The sequence below is a fragment of the Gadus morhua genome, chromosome 1, assembly GCF_902167405.1.
Source record: "Gadus morhua chromosome 1, gadMor3.0, whole genome shotgun sequence".
Classification (NCBI taxonomy): domain Eukaryota; kingdom Metazoa; phylum Chordata; class Actinopteri; order Gadiformes; family Gadidae; genus Gadus; species Gadus morhua.
The window spans coordinates 24,744,124-24,760,542 of record NC_044048.1 but is presented as its reverse complement, the minus strand read 5'-3'; the positions used below and the strand labels follow the sequence as shown (position 1 = coordinate 24,760,542).

At 48.1% G+C, this 16,419-nt stretch overlaps 1 protein-coding gene across 5 annotated transcripts in view; it reads right to left on the bottom strand.

The window, feature by feature from the left end:
* The window catches only part of celsr3 (cadherin, EGF LAG seven-pass G-type receptor 3), a 99,960-nt gene that overhangs the window by 74,941 nt on the left and 8,600 nt on the right, over positions 1–16,419 (bottom strand). For all 5 annotated transcript variants that reach the window (XM_030347052.1, XM_030347300.1, XM_030347211.1 and 2 more), the window contains exon 2: positions 1,929–2,287. In XM_030347052.1, the coding sequence (XP_030202912.1) occupies positions 1,929–2,287 (359 nt within the window). The remainder of the gene's footprint in view (positions 1–1,928; positions 2,288–16,419) is intronic.

The window sequence follows — 16,419 nt, the reverse complement described above, 5'->3', positions numbered from 1 at the left end:
GTGCTCGGTGTGTGTGTGTGTGTGTGTGTGTGTGTGTGTGTGTGTGTGTGTGTGTGTGTGTGTGTGTGTGTTTGTCTTTGTGGTCTTAATGTGAAAGGGAGAGGTTTAACGTTCCTCACACTTTTAGTGTGAATTTACAAGAGAATATAAAATAAAACATTAAACATTTTGTGAGAATATTTGGATATTATGGCACAGAAAGGGATTTTTTAGGTGGCTTTTACTCATCCAAGACCAGGACAGAGAGTGGTGTTGAAGACAGTGGTATAGAAAGATGGTGTTTCATGTTGGCATGTAGGAGAACTCACTGATTGTGTGAGTGGAGATGGCTTGTTGAACCCGTGCACATTGATTACTCAATGCACCACAGGTGTGCAGCCACATCCACCCCCAGAGTCCAATCAGTCTGACTCAGGCCAGGAGAGGCTGCTTCAACCAGCCATCAGCCACACACACACACACCACATATGGGTGGTTATATTGGGCTTATCCATAATACAGTGAGCCTAAATATTATTCATTATTCATTATTGGACACATTATTATTTCCATCTATTGTATTGAAAAATGTAATAATGTAGAAGCTGCATCATGTACAAATACACAACCCCAAGCTTATAAAGCGCACAACCGCAGACACAATACACGGGTCAGTTTCAATGGAATCCCATAATGAACTCTGTGAAAAGACCCAAAAGCATCCTTATCTTCCTCTCTGCTCATTTGACATGTTCTGCACAGAGGTGGCGTTGGGGTGATTACTTTGTTTGAGTTCAAACGCGGTGAAACGCAGACAGAATGAGTGAGTCTGACAGCAGACAATTAGTATTATCATTCTAATGATGTGATTACATGGAAAAGGCCTGGTGGAGATAACGGACAGGGGGCCTGAAGGAATGTAAGAAGAGAGAGAGAGAGGGAGAGAGGGAGGGAATGAGAGAGAAAGAGATACAAATAGAAAGAGAGAGAGAGAAAGAGAGAGAAGGGATGTGGGATCAAGAGTGAGCGAAAGTTTAATTATGTCTGACAGACTGTTTGGGAAGGGCCGAGCATTTAGGGAGGAGAAAGCGAGAGAGAGACAGATGGAGAGAAACAGAGAGATCGAAGGAGACACACACACAGAAACACAAACAGACAACGGCAAAGTCTGCCTGATGTCATGACATCATGGTTTCTGTCTCTGCCTTCCTATTGGTCGGTTCCTCCAGCAGAGTTAAGACTCTCCTCATCCACCGGGAGTAAGGGCCAACATTGTGTGTATGTGTGTGTGTGTGTGTGTGTGTGTGTGTGTGTGTGTGTGTGTGTGTGTGTGTGTGTGTGTGTGTGTGTGTGTGTGTGTGTGTGTGTGTGTTGGTGTGTGTGTTACCATGTGTGAAAACTCATTCTGGGCGCATATGGTGGGGATCACTATTTTTGCACATGAAGGCATACAGCTTTAAGTTCAGCGACTCTGAACAATGTGTGACTGTGTCTGTGCGCGCGTGTGTGTGTGTGTGTGTGTGTGTGTGTGTGTGTGTGTGTCCGCGTGTGTGTGCGGGCATGCGTGTATTAACGTGCACAGGCATGATGTGTGTGATGATGTGAGTGCCCACACATCCTCGCCTCCCAACACCCCTCATGTGCATTGTCACATCTGCTGGTTGCTCCCATTGCCCCCCCCACCCCCACCACCACCCCCCCGCCCCAGGCCCAGACCCCACCAGCACCACCTACACCCCCACCTCCACCAACACCACCACCCCCGCCCCAGACCCCAGACCCCCACCCCCACCACCACCACCCCTTCTACCCCCAGACCCAGACCCCACCACCCCCACCTCCACCAACACCACCACCCCCACCTCCACCAACACCACCACCCCCGCCCCAGACCCCCACCCCCACCACCCCTTCAACCCCCACCCCCACTACCCCCAGACCCAACCCACCTCCATCTGGGCCAGGGCGGTGAGGCGCGGCCGGTTCAGGTACAGCTGCTCCTCCAGCGCCTCCGAGGGGAAGTACTGGCCGCCGGGCAGCGCCGCCGAGAAGCTAACGTTGAGGATGCCCATGCGCCCGTCCTTGGCCGACGCCGCGTCCAGGTCGGGCTGCACGTTGAACACGAACACGTCCTCCACGGGCACCGACAGCACGGCCGACACGCCCTCCAGGAAGTGGCCGAGCAGCGGCGACAGGAAGTGCTCCTGGGACATGTTCTGCAGGCGCACGGTGACGCTGCTGCCCAGCATGTCCTCGGTGATGATGAGCACGCGCAGCACGCACTGCGCCGAGATGCGGTGCACGCCGTCTGCACACGCGCACACACACACACACACGCGCGCACACATAAGATGCACACACGCACACACATACATACACACAGACGCATAAATGCACACACAGACAAGTGCACAGGGGCGCACACAGAAACAGACGCACACACAGACACACACACACAAACACACGTACACAAACAAAACACACACACACACAGGGGAGGGAAGAGATGAGAGGTTAGTTAAGGTGACAGGAGGCAGAAAAGCAGGCCCCAAGCTCACGTATAAAGACTCATTCAACACATACACACACACACACACACACACCAGCAGACACACACAGTCTCTTAGTTCCAATCCATCTGTGATATATGAGCAGCCGGGAGCTGAATAAGGCCGAACGGTGAGGCAGGAGAGAACACCTGGTTCACAATAACACCCGTGAAGACGGTGTTAGGATGAGCTGACATCAAACTTCACCCTAATATCTTCCTCAATTTTGTAAGAGACGAGTAGGGGGGAGAGGGGAGGGGAGGAGGGTGGAGGGGAGGAGGGGAAAGTAGAGGGAGAGGAGAGGAGGAGGAGAGGTGAGGTGAGGTGGGAAGAGGAGAGAAGCAGGAGAGAGGTGAGGAAAGGAGGAGGAGGAAAGAGATTTGCTCGGACAGGAGCAGACAGATAACTGATGGGAAAGGGAGCAGAGGAGAGAAAGTTCAAAAAGTAACAGGACATCAAGAAGGAAAGGATATTAAAAGAGACATGGCGATATGGAGAGAGAGAGAGAGAGAGAGAGACAGAGACAGAGAGAGAGGGAGAGAGGGAGAGAGAGAGAGAGAGAGAGAGAGAGAGAGAGAGAGAGAGAGAGAGAGAGAGAGAGAGAGAGAGAGAGAGAGAGAGAGAGAGAGAGAGAGAGAGAGAGAGAGAGAGAGAGAGAGAGAGAGAGAGAGAGAGAGAGAGAGAGAGAAATAGAGAACAGCAGGAGAATGACAGATATTCCTAGACAGGGCAGAAGAAAGGAGGAGGTAGAAATAGCTTGAGGGCAGAGAGGAAGGGCGACAGAGAGGGAGAGAGAGAAGGGGAGGCAGAGCAGAAAGGCGAAGGTCGCCCCACTGCATTAGCAGGTCCATTATTTACACTGACGTTCAAACACTGACAGCTTGGGGAACATGTGTATCGCAATGCTTGGGAGAAAAACCTCAAGAACACAAACACACATGCACACAGAAACACACAGAAACACACAAGGCAACCTGACACACCCAAGCAAAGGCAACTTCAGTCAGCACATATCTGAAAAAGCATATTACACCGAACACACACAATTTACACAACACAGTGTTGGACAAATGTAGCACCGCTATGCTATCAAAACTGAGCCGGTATTTTATGGATATGGACAACCATCCATATCCACCATGATCCTATACGGTATGATGCAGTGCATTAGGAAGCCATTTGTACAGATTATGTCGCTAATAGACTGTAATGGATAGGGAATACACCGGACAATAGCTACATGACAGAGAAGAGAGAGAAATAAAGGGGGAAGGGAGAAAAAAGTGTGGGAGAGAGAGAGAGAGAGAGAGAGAGAGAGAGAGAGAGAGAGAGAGAGAGAGAGAGAGAGAGAGAGAGAGAGAGAGAGAGAGAGAGAGAGAGAGAGAGAGAGAGAGAGAGAGAGAGAGAGAGAGAGAGAGAGATTACATCAACAGCTCCTGTGGCTGTTTAAATCATGCAGGGAAGACTCCAACCAAGGTCTTGACACCTCAACATCCACAGGGCTTCCGGGCACCATCTGTGAGATCTCTATGGCCTCTATTTGGGGTTGAGTCTACAGCCAAAGGTTAGGAACCCCACTGGTGGGGACCAGTGGGGTTAAAAGTAGACTGCCACCAACATTCTGGAGGTATAGACAGAGAGAGAGAGATTGAGAGAGAGAGGGAGAGGGCACGAGGGAGAGTAATGAAAGTAGAGCAGAGAAATAGAGAGAGAGGCGGTAGACTGATACGGGGAAGAGGAGTAGAAAGGCAGAGCAACAGAGGGTGAAGGAGAGCCAAGGGGATGTTATTAAAACCGGAAGAGGTAAAGAAACAGAGGAGGAGGAGGAGGAGGAGGAGGAGGAGGAGGAGGAAAGAAAGAGAGGATAGAAAAAGGAAAGAGAGAATGGGGATCATGAAGCAGAGAAGATTGAGAAAACTAATGAAAAGTAGGAGATGGTGAGAGAGAGAGAGAGAGAGAGAGAGAGAGAGAGAGAGAGAGAGAGAGAGAGAGAGAGAGAGAGAGAGAGAGAGAGAGAGAGAGAGAGAGAGAGAGAGAGAGAGAGAGAGAGAGAGAGAGAGAGAGAGAGAGAGAGAGAGAGCCGATGTGGGTCAAAAGACTGTGATTAAACCACATGAAACAGGTGATTAAACCACATGTTAGGACAGATTAACCTGTGCCTTGAGTACGTAATCAGATATTTCCATGGTCTAAAAAACTCAACAAAGATTAAAAAAAGAAGAAGACAGAAGGTGAGATGGCGAGAGAGAAAGAGCAAGAGAGAGACAGAGAGGGGGGAGGGAGGGGAGGAGAGAGTGGGCTTGGGGGATGGGTGGTGGCAGCTGGTTTGATTGTGAGTGTGGTTTTACACAAAAACACACACGACATACACACACACACACACACACAGACAGCGACACACACCCACACACAGCCTGGGTAAATCCGTGGTCGGCTGTAATAAACGGAGAGCCAGAGGAGGTCTGGCGTCACGGAGCAGCGAGGAGAAACTGCTGCCACAGAGACTTACATGAGGAAAGACCCTCCTGGACACAAGCCTTATCTAGCGGAAAAACACACGCTGCAGACAGACAGGCAGACAGGCAGGCAGGCAGGCAGGCAGACAGGCAGACAGGCAGACAGACAGACAGACAGACAGACAGACAGACAGACAATACAAAAACATTTGTTGATCTTACAACAGAACTGTGGTGGACCAGCATTTACCACTATCTACAACATAACTCAAAGCCTTAAAATAACACAAATGACATGTGAGCGGCCAGAAGCCAGTGGTAATATTGGCCCCACACTTCACATGCATACACAGAGGGCTAATTGCAGGGGATAGCACATTGTTATTGAAATTAGTCGTGATTTTTGGGCGCAGCGCTGAATAAATGCTATGGTAATCTCCCAGTAGTAGGACCTGCAAGGCGGCCTCTTGCCAGAGCCTCATTTCCCCAGATCAGTATCAGTTTACACATATATTACACCCACGCACACGGATGCAAACACACACGCACAGACCCACACACACACCCCGATGCAAAAACACACAACCACACCCACGCACACACCATTTACGCCTACACACACACCACGCCCCACCTGCCCTCGTGCACCCTAAAAACCACACCAACACACACACACACACACCATATATGCATACACACAGACATCCACATCATCCACACATGCAAGCACGCTTTCATCGATGCATGTCTATAGATGCATAGAAGCATAGATGCACACGCACACAGACACCGACGCACACCGCGAGGCGTCACAACAGGGGTCTCCGGCCGCCCATCCCTCGGACCACGCCGACGTCAGGCTGGCCTCGAAACAGACTGGTGGAGCGACCGGCCCCCGTTTGAAGACCATTTGATTCCATTAGGCGCACCTCACACCCGCCCCCAGACACACATCTGTCCGTTTACTGACAAACCGCGCCAGGCGTTGGATCCTTCCCGCCTCTCGCTTCACGCCTCCAGAGGGGGGGGGGCGGGGGGGCGGACGCAAAAATTCGACGCCCAAAGATTTGCTGACACACACACCGGCGGCGGCGGCGGTGCGCGTTTCTGCTGAAAACGCAAGACCCTCCGGCCAATTAGCCGGACGAGAACAAACTATCAGAGGGTAAGCAGCCCTGCCGGCGCTCTACAGAGAGGTCTGGGAAACGCTGGCTGGGAATATTGGCTGATAAGCTACGGCTTAGTTTATCTGGCAGGACCTGACAGCAGCCGGCACGGGGGGGGGGGGGGGGGGGGAGGGAGGAGGGGAGGGGAGGGGAGGGGAGGGGAGGGGAGGGAGTGACAGAGAGGGACGGAAAGATGGAGGAGGGAGGGATGGAGGGAGTGAGGGAGAGCTTGAGAGGGATGTTGGGGGAGGGAGGGATGGAGAGCTTGAGAGGGATGGGAGAGGAGGGAGGGAGGGAGGGAGGGAGGGAGGGAGGGAGGGAGATGGCGGTGGAGTGAGGGAGGGGAGAGGGAGAGGAGAGGGAGAGAGCTGGGAAATGACAGAGAGAGGGGCGAGATAGAGAGAGGGAGGATGAATAGAGGGAGGCAGTGAGGAAGGTTGTTGAAGAAAATTAATGATGTTCCGCTGCAGATGTCGGAAGTGCACTGGCAGAAATTGAAATACAATAACAGTGGGACTGGAACCAATGAGTGTTGTTAGAAAGATTCCGTGATTGAGGTCTACCAGGTACAACAATCCTCCCTCTCCTGCACCCTAATGTGACTCTCTACTGGCCCGCCCTTCAGCATGCACGCTGGGGGTTGAACCGCTGTTTCTGCTGTGGGTTGGACACTGAAATCCCCAGACGCTTTGATAGATGCTGGTGACTGACAGCATTTAGGCTGTGTGTGTGTGAGTGAAAGTAAAACAGGGCGTGCAATTTATCCGTTTGTTGGATGGGACATCTAACATCCACAGGCGAATAGCAGAGCACCGGTACACCATTAACATTCTGTGGAGCCTTCTCACCAAGCTCGAACGAGCTCACATAGATAATAACATAACCTAAGCTGCACGCAGGGTTTCAATCCATGCAGCGTTCAATCCACCAGAAGTAAGGAGAAGAGGTTTTGAAGCACGCATGGTTCAGAAGACTCTTCGCTCAGAGGTCCTTCGGGAGGGCTCCGTGAGCAGGCAAGCTGTGATTTGCGACGACTCCTTCAGAAAACTCGGGAAACTCTGCATCCAACGGCCAAGCGGCACCCAATTATAAAAGCCCACGCAGAGGCAGGAACTGCACATGTTGAACGGGCCGGCTCTGGCCATCTGTAAGGTCCAACGGCGGTACTTGAGGGAGCAGTGGGAAGCTGAAAATACAATGAACCCTGTCGTTCAGGGTCATGTGACGAATAAGTAAAAAGGGTCGTGGGCTCTATTTGCGTTGACCTCTCCCAAATGAGACGGCTAGTTCGTAATATGATGAAGCATCTAAAAATGTGTACGTGTACGTAAAGTGATGCACTTATAAATGTAACAGGGTTTAAAAACATCTATTGGCTTTTCAAATCCTCATCAGAAATGACTGCGTTCGCTAAGTGCATTTACCGAGTGACCCCTTCGCAGACGGCTTCACGCTCACAGTGGTGAACGCCGTCCGCTCCAACGAGCTCTTTGTGTCTAGCACTTTAGGCCAGGCGCGCGTACCCCCGCGAATCTGCACGCTCGCGGACTGACCGGGATTATTATGTATTGTTTGTCAGGACAGTGTTTACTCTCAGCCTCTATATAAAGCAACGCTTCCGGCCATCGTGTCGGCCGGGGTCCGCTGGAAGCGGGTCATTCCTTATGCATCACCCGGTTTCTGCTCCGACCCGAGTCGAAAAAATAAAACCCAATCAAACATTCATAGCGTCCAGTGCCTGAAAACCCACAAATGGAGGCTTATTCCGGCCGCCCGTTCAGCGCCGAGGGAAAATCGAAAAAAGGTAAAGAACATTTCTCAAGCCTGTTCTACGGGGGCTTTACCCAACTTCTTCAACTCCCTCTAAAGGCCGCAGGCTTTGCTGCGTGCGTCTTAAGAAACCTGAGAGACCAATCTACACACTGGAGCGGAAACATCTGCCCGCCAGGGCACACATCGGCCTGGAGGACTCGCCGCTGCCGAGGAGACGGAGAAGGAAGACTTTTAAGACGGCACGCTCGCTTGCGTGCTAGGGGTGCCTGGTCCTTCATAAGACCAGGGGATTGGGACAGAGTTTGGAGTGAGGCGGAACGGGCTGCGGAGTAGGGAGAGGCTGGAGAAGTGGCCGACGCTATCTCCCCCCTCCAGGTGGCTTGACTAATGGAGCACTCGAGAAGCTTCTACAAGGTTCCAGATAACCCGGTGCCCCCCTGTGCTTTCTGGAACCCCCCTGATAGAGATAGAGTCGAACCCAGGGGAGAGGAAACATTCAGCAGAAAGAAGGAGACCTGAGCTGGAACTGCCAAATTAGAAGAAATAAAGGGAAAGAGCATCCGCCTGGGAAAGTGCTTTTAAAGAAATTGCCGTAACGCCGTTAAGCATGACTGATCACCACAAAGCCCCGACATTTTCCTCCGGGGAAGGAATTAAGACGGACATGGAGACGGCAATAGATTAGCAGAGATGGGTGTGAGGCTGTGAATGAGATGTTAAAATGATGAAAAGGACCACGTTACACACAGGAAAGGAAAGGAACGCCTTATCTTCTATTGCCTGAAACCGAAATTTGGGTTAGCTCCGTGTGTGTGAAGTCTGAATTTTCAAACACAAGATTACGTTCCTCACCCTTTTGATGTTCAGTGGAGGCCATTTGATCCATTAGTTTGGTGCAGAGTGACTTGAAAACGAATGAAATATGAACCACTAGTGTATTTCAATATGTTACGCGCATTACCGTGTAAATCTTTTGAAGCTTTGTTCACTTTCACTTTCCTCCAAGGTGACAACCTGCAAGTCAAGTATCTTAACATTTCTTTGGACTTGAGAAGGGAAAAGTCTAGGTTCATCTTCTTTCCAGATTTTCGTGCATGCAGTTCTAAAAACACTCGAACTGTACTCTCAAATTGTAGCCTGCCACACCAACAATGTCAAAGGGTTCCACACATTGCCCTTGGCAATGGGATTCGACCACAATGGAGAATACCAATGATGAAGCTCCAGAGCAACGATGAGATAATCCAGGGGGAAGGAAATTGGATTTAAATGCAAAAAAAACCCTGTCAGCTACTGTGACGCATATTCTTCTTTGTAGGGTCTTTCGGGGATGCCCTGCTTGGCTCCCCTTTCATTTGTTCCTATTTGCTTGAGCTTCAATCCCATTTCACGCCGCCCGGTCGTATCACTTCCGCGCGTGCCTTCCTTGCCTCCACCTCTCGGTAGGATTGTGGTTCCACAGAACCATCTCCTGGCTTAATCTGCTTAGAAATGTGCGATGAGCTTCCATTTCCTGGTGTCGGTCCAACGGGTTCCCTCAAGGGTCAGGACCGAACACTAAGCAAACGTGCACACATGCACGCAGACAAACACACACACTAACATATACCCGCACACACACACAGGCGTTTTCACACACACACACACACACACACACACACACACACACACACACACACACACACACACACACACACACACACACACACACACACACACACACACAACAAAGAATCGTTTGAAGTTGTGAATGTTGTGTGGCTCGTCTGTTGAACAACTATTGCCAGCCCCCAAAGGAGAAGGAAATGATGGGTATACACACACACACACACACACACACACACACACACACACACGCAGACACACACACGCACACAAGGAAGAGGTATGGATGCCAGTGTAACATTTTTCCTTTACAAGAAGGCAGAATGAGCCCCTTAATGAATGACTGCACCCAAACACACACACATCCACAAACACACACACAAACACACATCCACAAACATACACACAGGATGGAGAGCCGATTTCTTTGCTCTGTTTATCTTGTAAAGCCTTTTCTCCCTGAGGTCCGGGATGTCATTATTTTCAGTGCAAAACAGAACACTTATAAATGAATACACACACACACACACACACAATCGGCCACAAGAGCACACAGAGACTCACAAAGAAAAAGCCCCCAAATGCACACAGAAATGCAAATAGTACACACACACACACACAGCAACTGAAGCATCAGCCCATCTGGTTTGAAACACTTTACAGCAGCAACATTAATCCTGTACATTACGCCACATAGATTAATGTACACCCACACACACACACACACACACACACACACACACACACACACACACACACACACACACACACACACACACACACACACACACACACACACACACACACACACACACACACACACACACACACGTTTTCTGGCTTGGCTGACATACTTGGGATAACTCAACTCTTATCATATGCACACACCCACATCGTCCATGTAGACCAATCGTACACACACACTGCCTTTATGAATCCACTCACCAACCGCTGGATGGCTGGACATCTGCCAGCAGATGTTCATAACCATCAGGGCGAGAGGGGGGAGGGTTAGGGGGCAGGGCGCGTATGAGCTCCCGTCTACTGTACGTCCTCTAGCACAGTGGTTCTGAACATGTGGTTCGCGACCCTTAAAGGGCTCTCGGCGGGGGACCAAGTGAGTGGCTGGATGGCCAAGGTAAAAAATAAAATAAAGGTGGGGAAAAAAGAATTGGTCTTCGTGTTTAGTTGTAACACTTTACAATAAGGGTACATTATTAAACCGTTAATTGCCATTAGTTCGTGGAGTAACCATTGATGAATGGTGTATTTACTGATGGGGTTCATGTTAGCTAATGTTTCAATTTCAACATTATTTAAAGGGTTAAGGTTAGCCCTAGCCAACTTACCCCAACCCCTATGCAAATGCTATATAATAATACTGCATTAACTGATGTTAACTCATGGTTCATTAATGTACCCAATTAATTTGATCAGTAGTCATTTTTAGGGCTGAATGTGGACAATATTAGATCGATGAACAACCTTCATAGAGAGATGTTAATGAGGGAATGTATTGACAACGCGTCACTGTACAATCTCCACGGTGAAACAGTGAGCCAGCGGATAAACTAGGGACCTAAAAAATAATTGGAAATCTAGAGATAAATTGCCCCTGAATCTCCGCCTAGCAGATAAACCTTCACCGTCAGTTTTTTATCCCAAAATTCACGAATGGCTGAATCTAAAAAATTCACAATTTAAAATAATCGATTCATAAAACAGATGAAAATACAAATAACTAACTAAGAACAGTACTCATTTATCGGCAAAAAGGTTAATCTTTCCACTTGACACTGATAATTCTTGGCACACTGATCATATCTGCAGTGGAAACGCACAGTATTCCCAGACAGTGAAGCAAATGCATGTTGAATCACTTTGAACGTAGAGGGATTTTCCAATAAGGACCAAAAAGTAATTGGCCCGAATCCAATCTGCCAGCAAAACGCTCACTCAACCAGGACACTGATTGTTATCGAGAAGCAGAAGAAAAGGAAGAAGAAAACATGCTTGGAAGTTTCTGCTCTGCATCTCCAGCTTCAAGCAGGTTTTAATAAACAAGTCAAGTCCCCTGCATAGCGTCTCTAAAAAAGACAGTTTTAGTATTCAACCCATTTTACTGTTTGTCCTAATTAAGCCACACTAACAAAGAGCAAAGCAGGGAAACCCGAGAGCCTGAGATGCCATTGTTGACTATTTAAAAATGGATCAATCACGGCACAATAACTAGAGATAGTCTACATCTTGCTGCAATTGCGAATGAACATTTCGGGACGGTTAAAATCAATTTAGCTAGCTTGCATCTCAAGCGCCACTGGAGTTTTCTTCTAACAAGGTGTTCAAAGTTTGAGGCCGACATCAAACCGAACCACATCCAGTCTGGAATAATTCAAACCTTGAGCTACTCTGAAAGTTCTAGAGCATAACAAGGAGATGTTGAAATGTTAAGAGCAGTAAGTCTTACTGAAACGTACGTAAAGGTAGACAACTGGCAAGCATTAGAGTAGAGGCATAGGACCCAAGAGAACCAGTGCACTGTATGGCTGTCAGCTAACCAAGGATATAGTTAGACATCATGTTAACATGAACATCGTCTTATTTACAGCGAGGAAAAACTCCATGTCTGCCACCGGCTTTATAGAACCGGCTCAATAGAACTTTGTGCTTTGTGGAATTCTCCGTTCTCATGCCAATCTTAAAAGAGACCTTAAAGTGAGAATCCTTCTTTCTTCCTTGTTAGCTCTGGTCCGCATTTATGTTAATTTATTGTCCATATTCATGTTACCCACAATGTATGCCAAAGAATTACATTGTTGTTTGATATGAATGTAACTGATTTAAATTTGTATTTCATGCATTGAAATTGACTACAATTTAACCTTACCAACCCATAGTAGGTATCATATGTTTCACCTCATAGTTGGTTAGCAATATTAGTTGGTGGACACAAACCAAAAAATCTTTGCATAGTATTAACTGTCAGTAGTTAAATCCATCACAAGCGTTCCAAATAAATCCTCAAGTAATAATTTAACAAACTCGGATCTTGGAATCGTTAGTATTGGTTTGCTCTCAAGAATATCCGAAAAATATCAAATGTTTCACTATAATTAACTTTAGCCATTAGTGTAAACCGACATGGGTGGTCTGTTTACTCAAGAAAACTCCCAGGGTTCCTTGGGGCTGTACCCCTGGGATATATAACCTCTAAGTACCTCATCCATCCCCACCAACACACCGCTGTTAACATTTACGTTACCTGCTCAGGTCTAAATCACAAGAGAAGGCTGTAGTACAGCCCCTGTTGTGTTGTTTACACCTGGGGAGGACTGGTACGCCATTCTGGATCAGTACTGTATACATCTGCCTATTCACCGGCTGTCCAATTCTACTACTTGGACATTAAGCAGTGAGGAGATGAATGAATGAATGTACATACACACAAGTACACACGCGTGCACATACACACGTTGTAGCCTTCAATCTCTCTCTCTCTCTCTCTCTCTCTCTCTCTCTCTCTCTCTCTCTCTCTCTCTCTCTCTCTCTCTCTCTCTCTCTCTCTCTCTCTCTCTCTCTCTCTCTCTCTCTCTCTCTCTCTCTCTCTCTCTCTCTCTCTCTCTCTCTCTCTCCCTCCCTCCCCCCCCCCCTCCCCCTCTCCCTCCCTCCCCCCCCCCCCCTCCCTCCCTGCCCCCCTCTCTGGTCTCCAGCGAGCCTAAACCTATTACAAAGTAAAAGATTATGAGGCTCTATCTGCTGGCGAGCAGCCGGCCCGCTCCCAGTAGACCCAGGAGAAGACTATGTAAAACCACCGACCATACAGAAACACCAACGCCGCTCGTCACGTGCTCCCCGTGTGCTTCCCCACTTATTTTCACACCTAGTTACCCGCGACGCCACGCAGAGGTCATGAGAGCGACTAACCATCGCCGTGGTAACACCGGCTGAACTGTAGACACGCAGAAACCAAGCAGCCATTTCCCACATGGCCCCGGAACCATGAATTGCTGAGTTAGAAAATACATTGTTCTCGCAAGCGGCGGTAAAAAGTTGAATGCGCTCCATTTGCCATGGATGCTTTTTTGTTAATCTCCCATTCTCTAGGGGGAACATCCCTGTTTTTTCCAGCCTCTTAGCTCGTTTTTTTATTTAATCGTTCAGTCGTTCGCTTTCGCGAAGGCCCATTACATCTGTTGCAGTGATTAAGCGCTGTATGTTAAATAAATATCAGTTGATTTGTACTACCTCTATGAGGTAGTCACATACTAGTCTGGTATTTCCTTATGCCGAACAACGTGATGTGCGTTGCGCAAGGGAACTTCAGCAGGGGTAGACAGTTGGTGATCACATTACATCCACAATAGCCCCATATCCTCATTCTCTCATCATCACTCAGCTAATTATATAACATGGAGAAGAAATAGAGGAAATCTAGTAGCAAATCAGTGGATGTTTATTTCATGTGTAAATAATGACAGGGTTCACAGATGAGTGGACTAATGTTAAAAAAAAAAGCCTCAGGGTCCAAACTTAATCCCCTGTCCAAAGACTTCCCATTAATCCAGCGTATCATGGATAATCTGGGTGTTTTAAACCAGATGAAGTCCCTCTAAAACGAGAGTGGGGGCTCTAATAAGAGGATAAATATGTCAGGCAGAGTCCTGCTCTATCCATCCCAGCCTGTCAGCATCACAGACTGACCTCTGCTGCAGAGTTGGCTCACATTTAAGAAATGTGACCACATTCTGAAATGTTGGGTAAAGGTTTAGTCTTTACGCAGGGAAAATGGACCGTGAAGAGGAACTGGAGCAAGAAGCCCCCCCCCTCCCCCCCTCCCCCCCTCCCCACCACTGTTGGTTTCCAGCAGAGCTGGGAGGGCAAGAGGTTCAAATACCAAATAACAACAGTCGAAATAATCCAAAACAGTGGGAACGAAAAGGCTGCACAGTTCTTTACACCATTAACCCAAAGTGTTCAACAAAAAGCAAAAGGCAAAAGAAAGAGACGACGGAAGAGACCAACCTACGCATCTCAAGAGACACACAAACCCACGTAACCATTTCCCCAACCCTCTAATTACACCAATAATTTTTTCAATCGTTCACTCGAGTTCGTAATGCATTGCTCAGGACAACGTCTGAGGGAAAGAGGGCAGTGGATTACCGCAAAACACGATGGAGTCATCCAAGAAAATGTTCCCTCCCGAAGCCGCATCCTGCTTTCGCCTCATTACCCGTCGTACAAACTCAAACCCTGCGGCTATCTATGGACATATATAAAGTAGGGGGAGATGGAGAGCCTATGCACAGTGCTACCGTACGTGTATTCGATTACCTTAAGGCCCGAGGGAGCGGCCTCGGAGAAGTGACCTGTGTATTAATACACATTAGCTCACAACTGTGGCCTGGCTATGGCCGATGTGTCCACGCTACAGTAGGCTTGTATGCGGCTCCTGTGTAATGGCCCACATGCGACAAACAGTAGAAGTTCAGTGGTTTCACCGTGCATCTGCAGTGGGTCGGGTTCCGCAGATGTTCCGCGCGTTGTATCTTCAACTGGAATATGCGCAACTGAATATGAATGTTATGTTCAAGACAATGATACTTTAAGACAGCACATGTAGCTTAAACCTACAACCCCATGCTTTGATCTCCAAAATAGCTACACAGAATTATTAACCGTTACATCATTAATTTTCCGAACTGCATAGGCAAACGTACAAATGCACTTGTATTCATGTTTGGTATACATGATCCACATTCGAAGATGCAGGATGGATATAAATATTCATATTTATAAACGTATCCATCATGGGCATTCCAACTACCAACCATGGCTTTGACTCCAACGTACATATTCTCATTCTAATTACCGCTTGCTATTATTCCTGCCCGGTTATCATTTCCGACCGTGCTTCGGTTGTGTCTTAACAGCTGTACCCTACTCTGCATGTGGGCTTCAACAAATTATGCAGCCATGATCTACACATGCACCCACACACACAAATATACCCATCGCGCACGTGTACACACACCCATGCAGGCACACACACATACGCACACACGCAATCACACACACACACACACACCCATACACACACAAACATGCACGGACAGACACACACACACACACACACACACACACACAAAGACACACACAAAGACACACACACACACACTCTCTCTCTCTCTCCAGGGAGCTGACCAGTCCACCCACTCCCGCTATGTTCCGCGTCTCTGCTAGCAGAGAGACGCCAGGCACACACACAGCTTGGGGTTTACCACGAGCTCAAGGGCACCTTGACTGGAACTGATACAGTATGAATGCCACTGCTAACTAGCAGGCTAATCCGCTTTTTTTGTTTTCACATTTTCTTTGTTTCTGTTTGTTTTGTTTTTTGTTTACTGTTTCAAGTGAGAGCGATGCCCGGAGCACGCACGCGCACGTGTGCGTGTGCGTGTGCGTGTTTGTGTTTGTGTTTGTATGTGTGTGTGTGTGTGTGTGTGTGTGTGTGGGAGTGTCCTTGTGTGTGTATTCACTTTGATTACAATTTAGATATGAGAATTTTCATGAAAAACACACGCCTAAACAGGAAGAATAAGTACAGAGAGAGAGAGAGGGAGAGAGAGAAAGAGGGAGAGAGGGACAGAGGGAAAAGAGAGACAGAGGGAGTGAGACAGAGAAAGAGAGACAGAGAGATAGACAGAGAGAATGCTGTGAAGGATTTAATGAGCTCACAGACACAAACCCCCACAAACACATGCCCACAAATATACCAGTTAGGAATAGCATACAATACCACAATTAAATAATTCAACAAACAGAAGCACATATGGAGAGCACTCTGATAGACATGCGTGCAATCACATGGTATTCTTGCAAAGTCAAGGC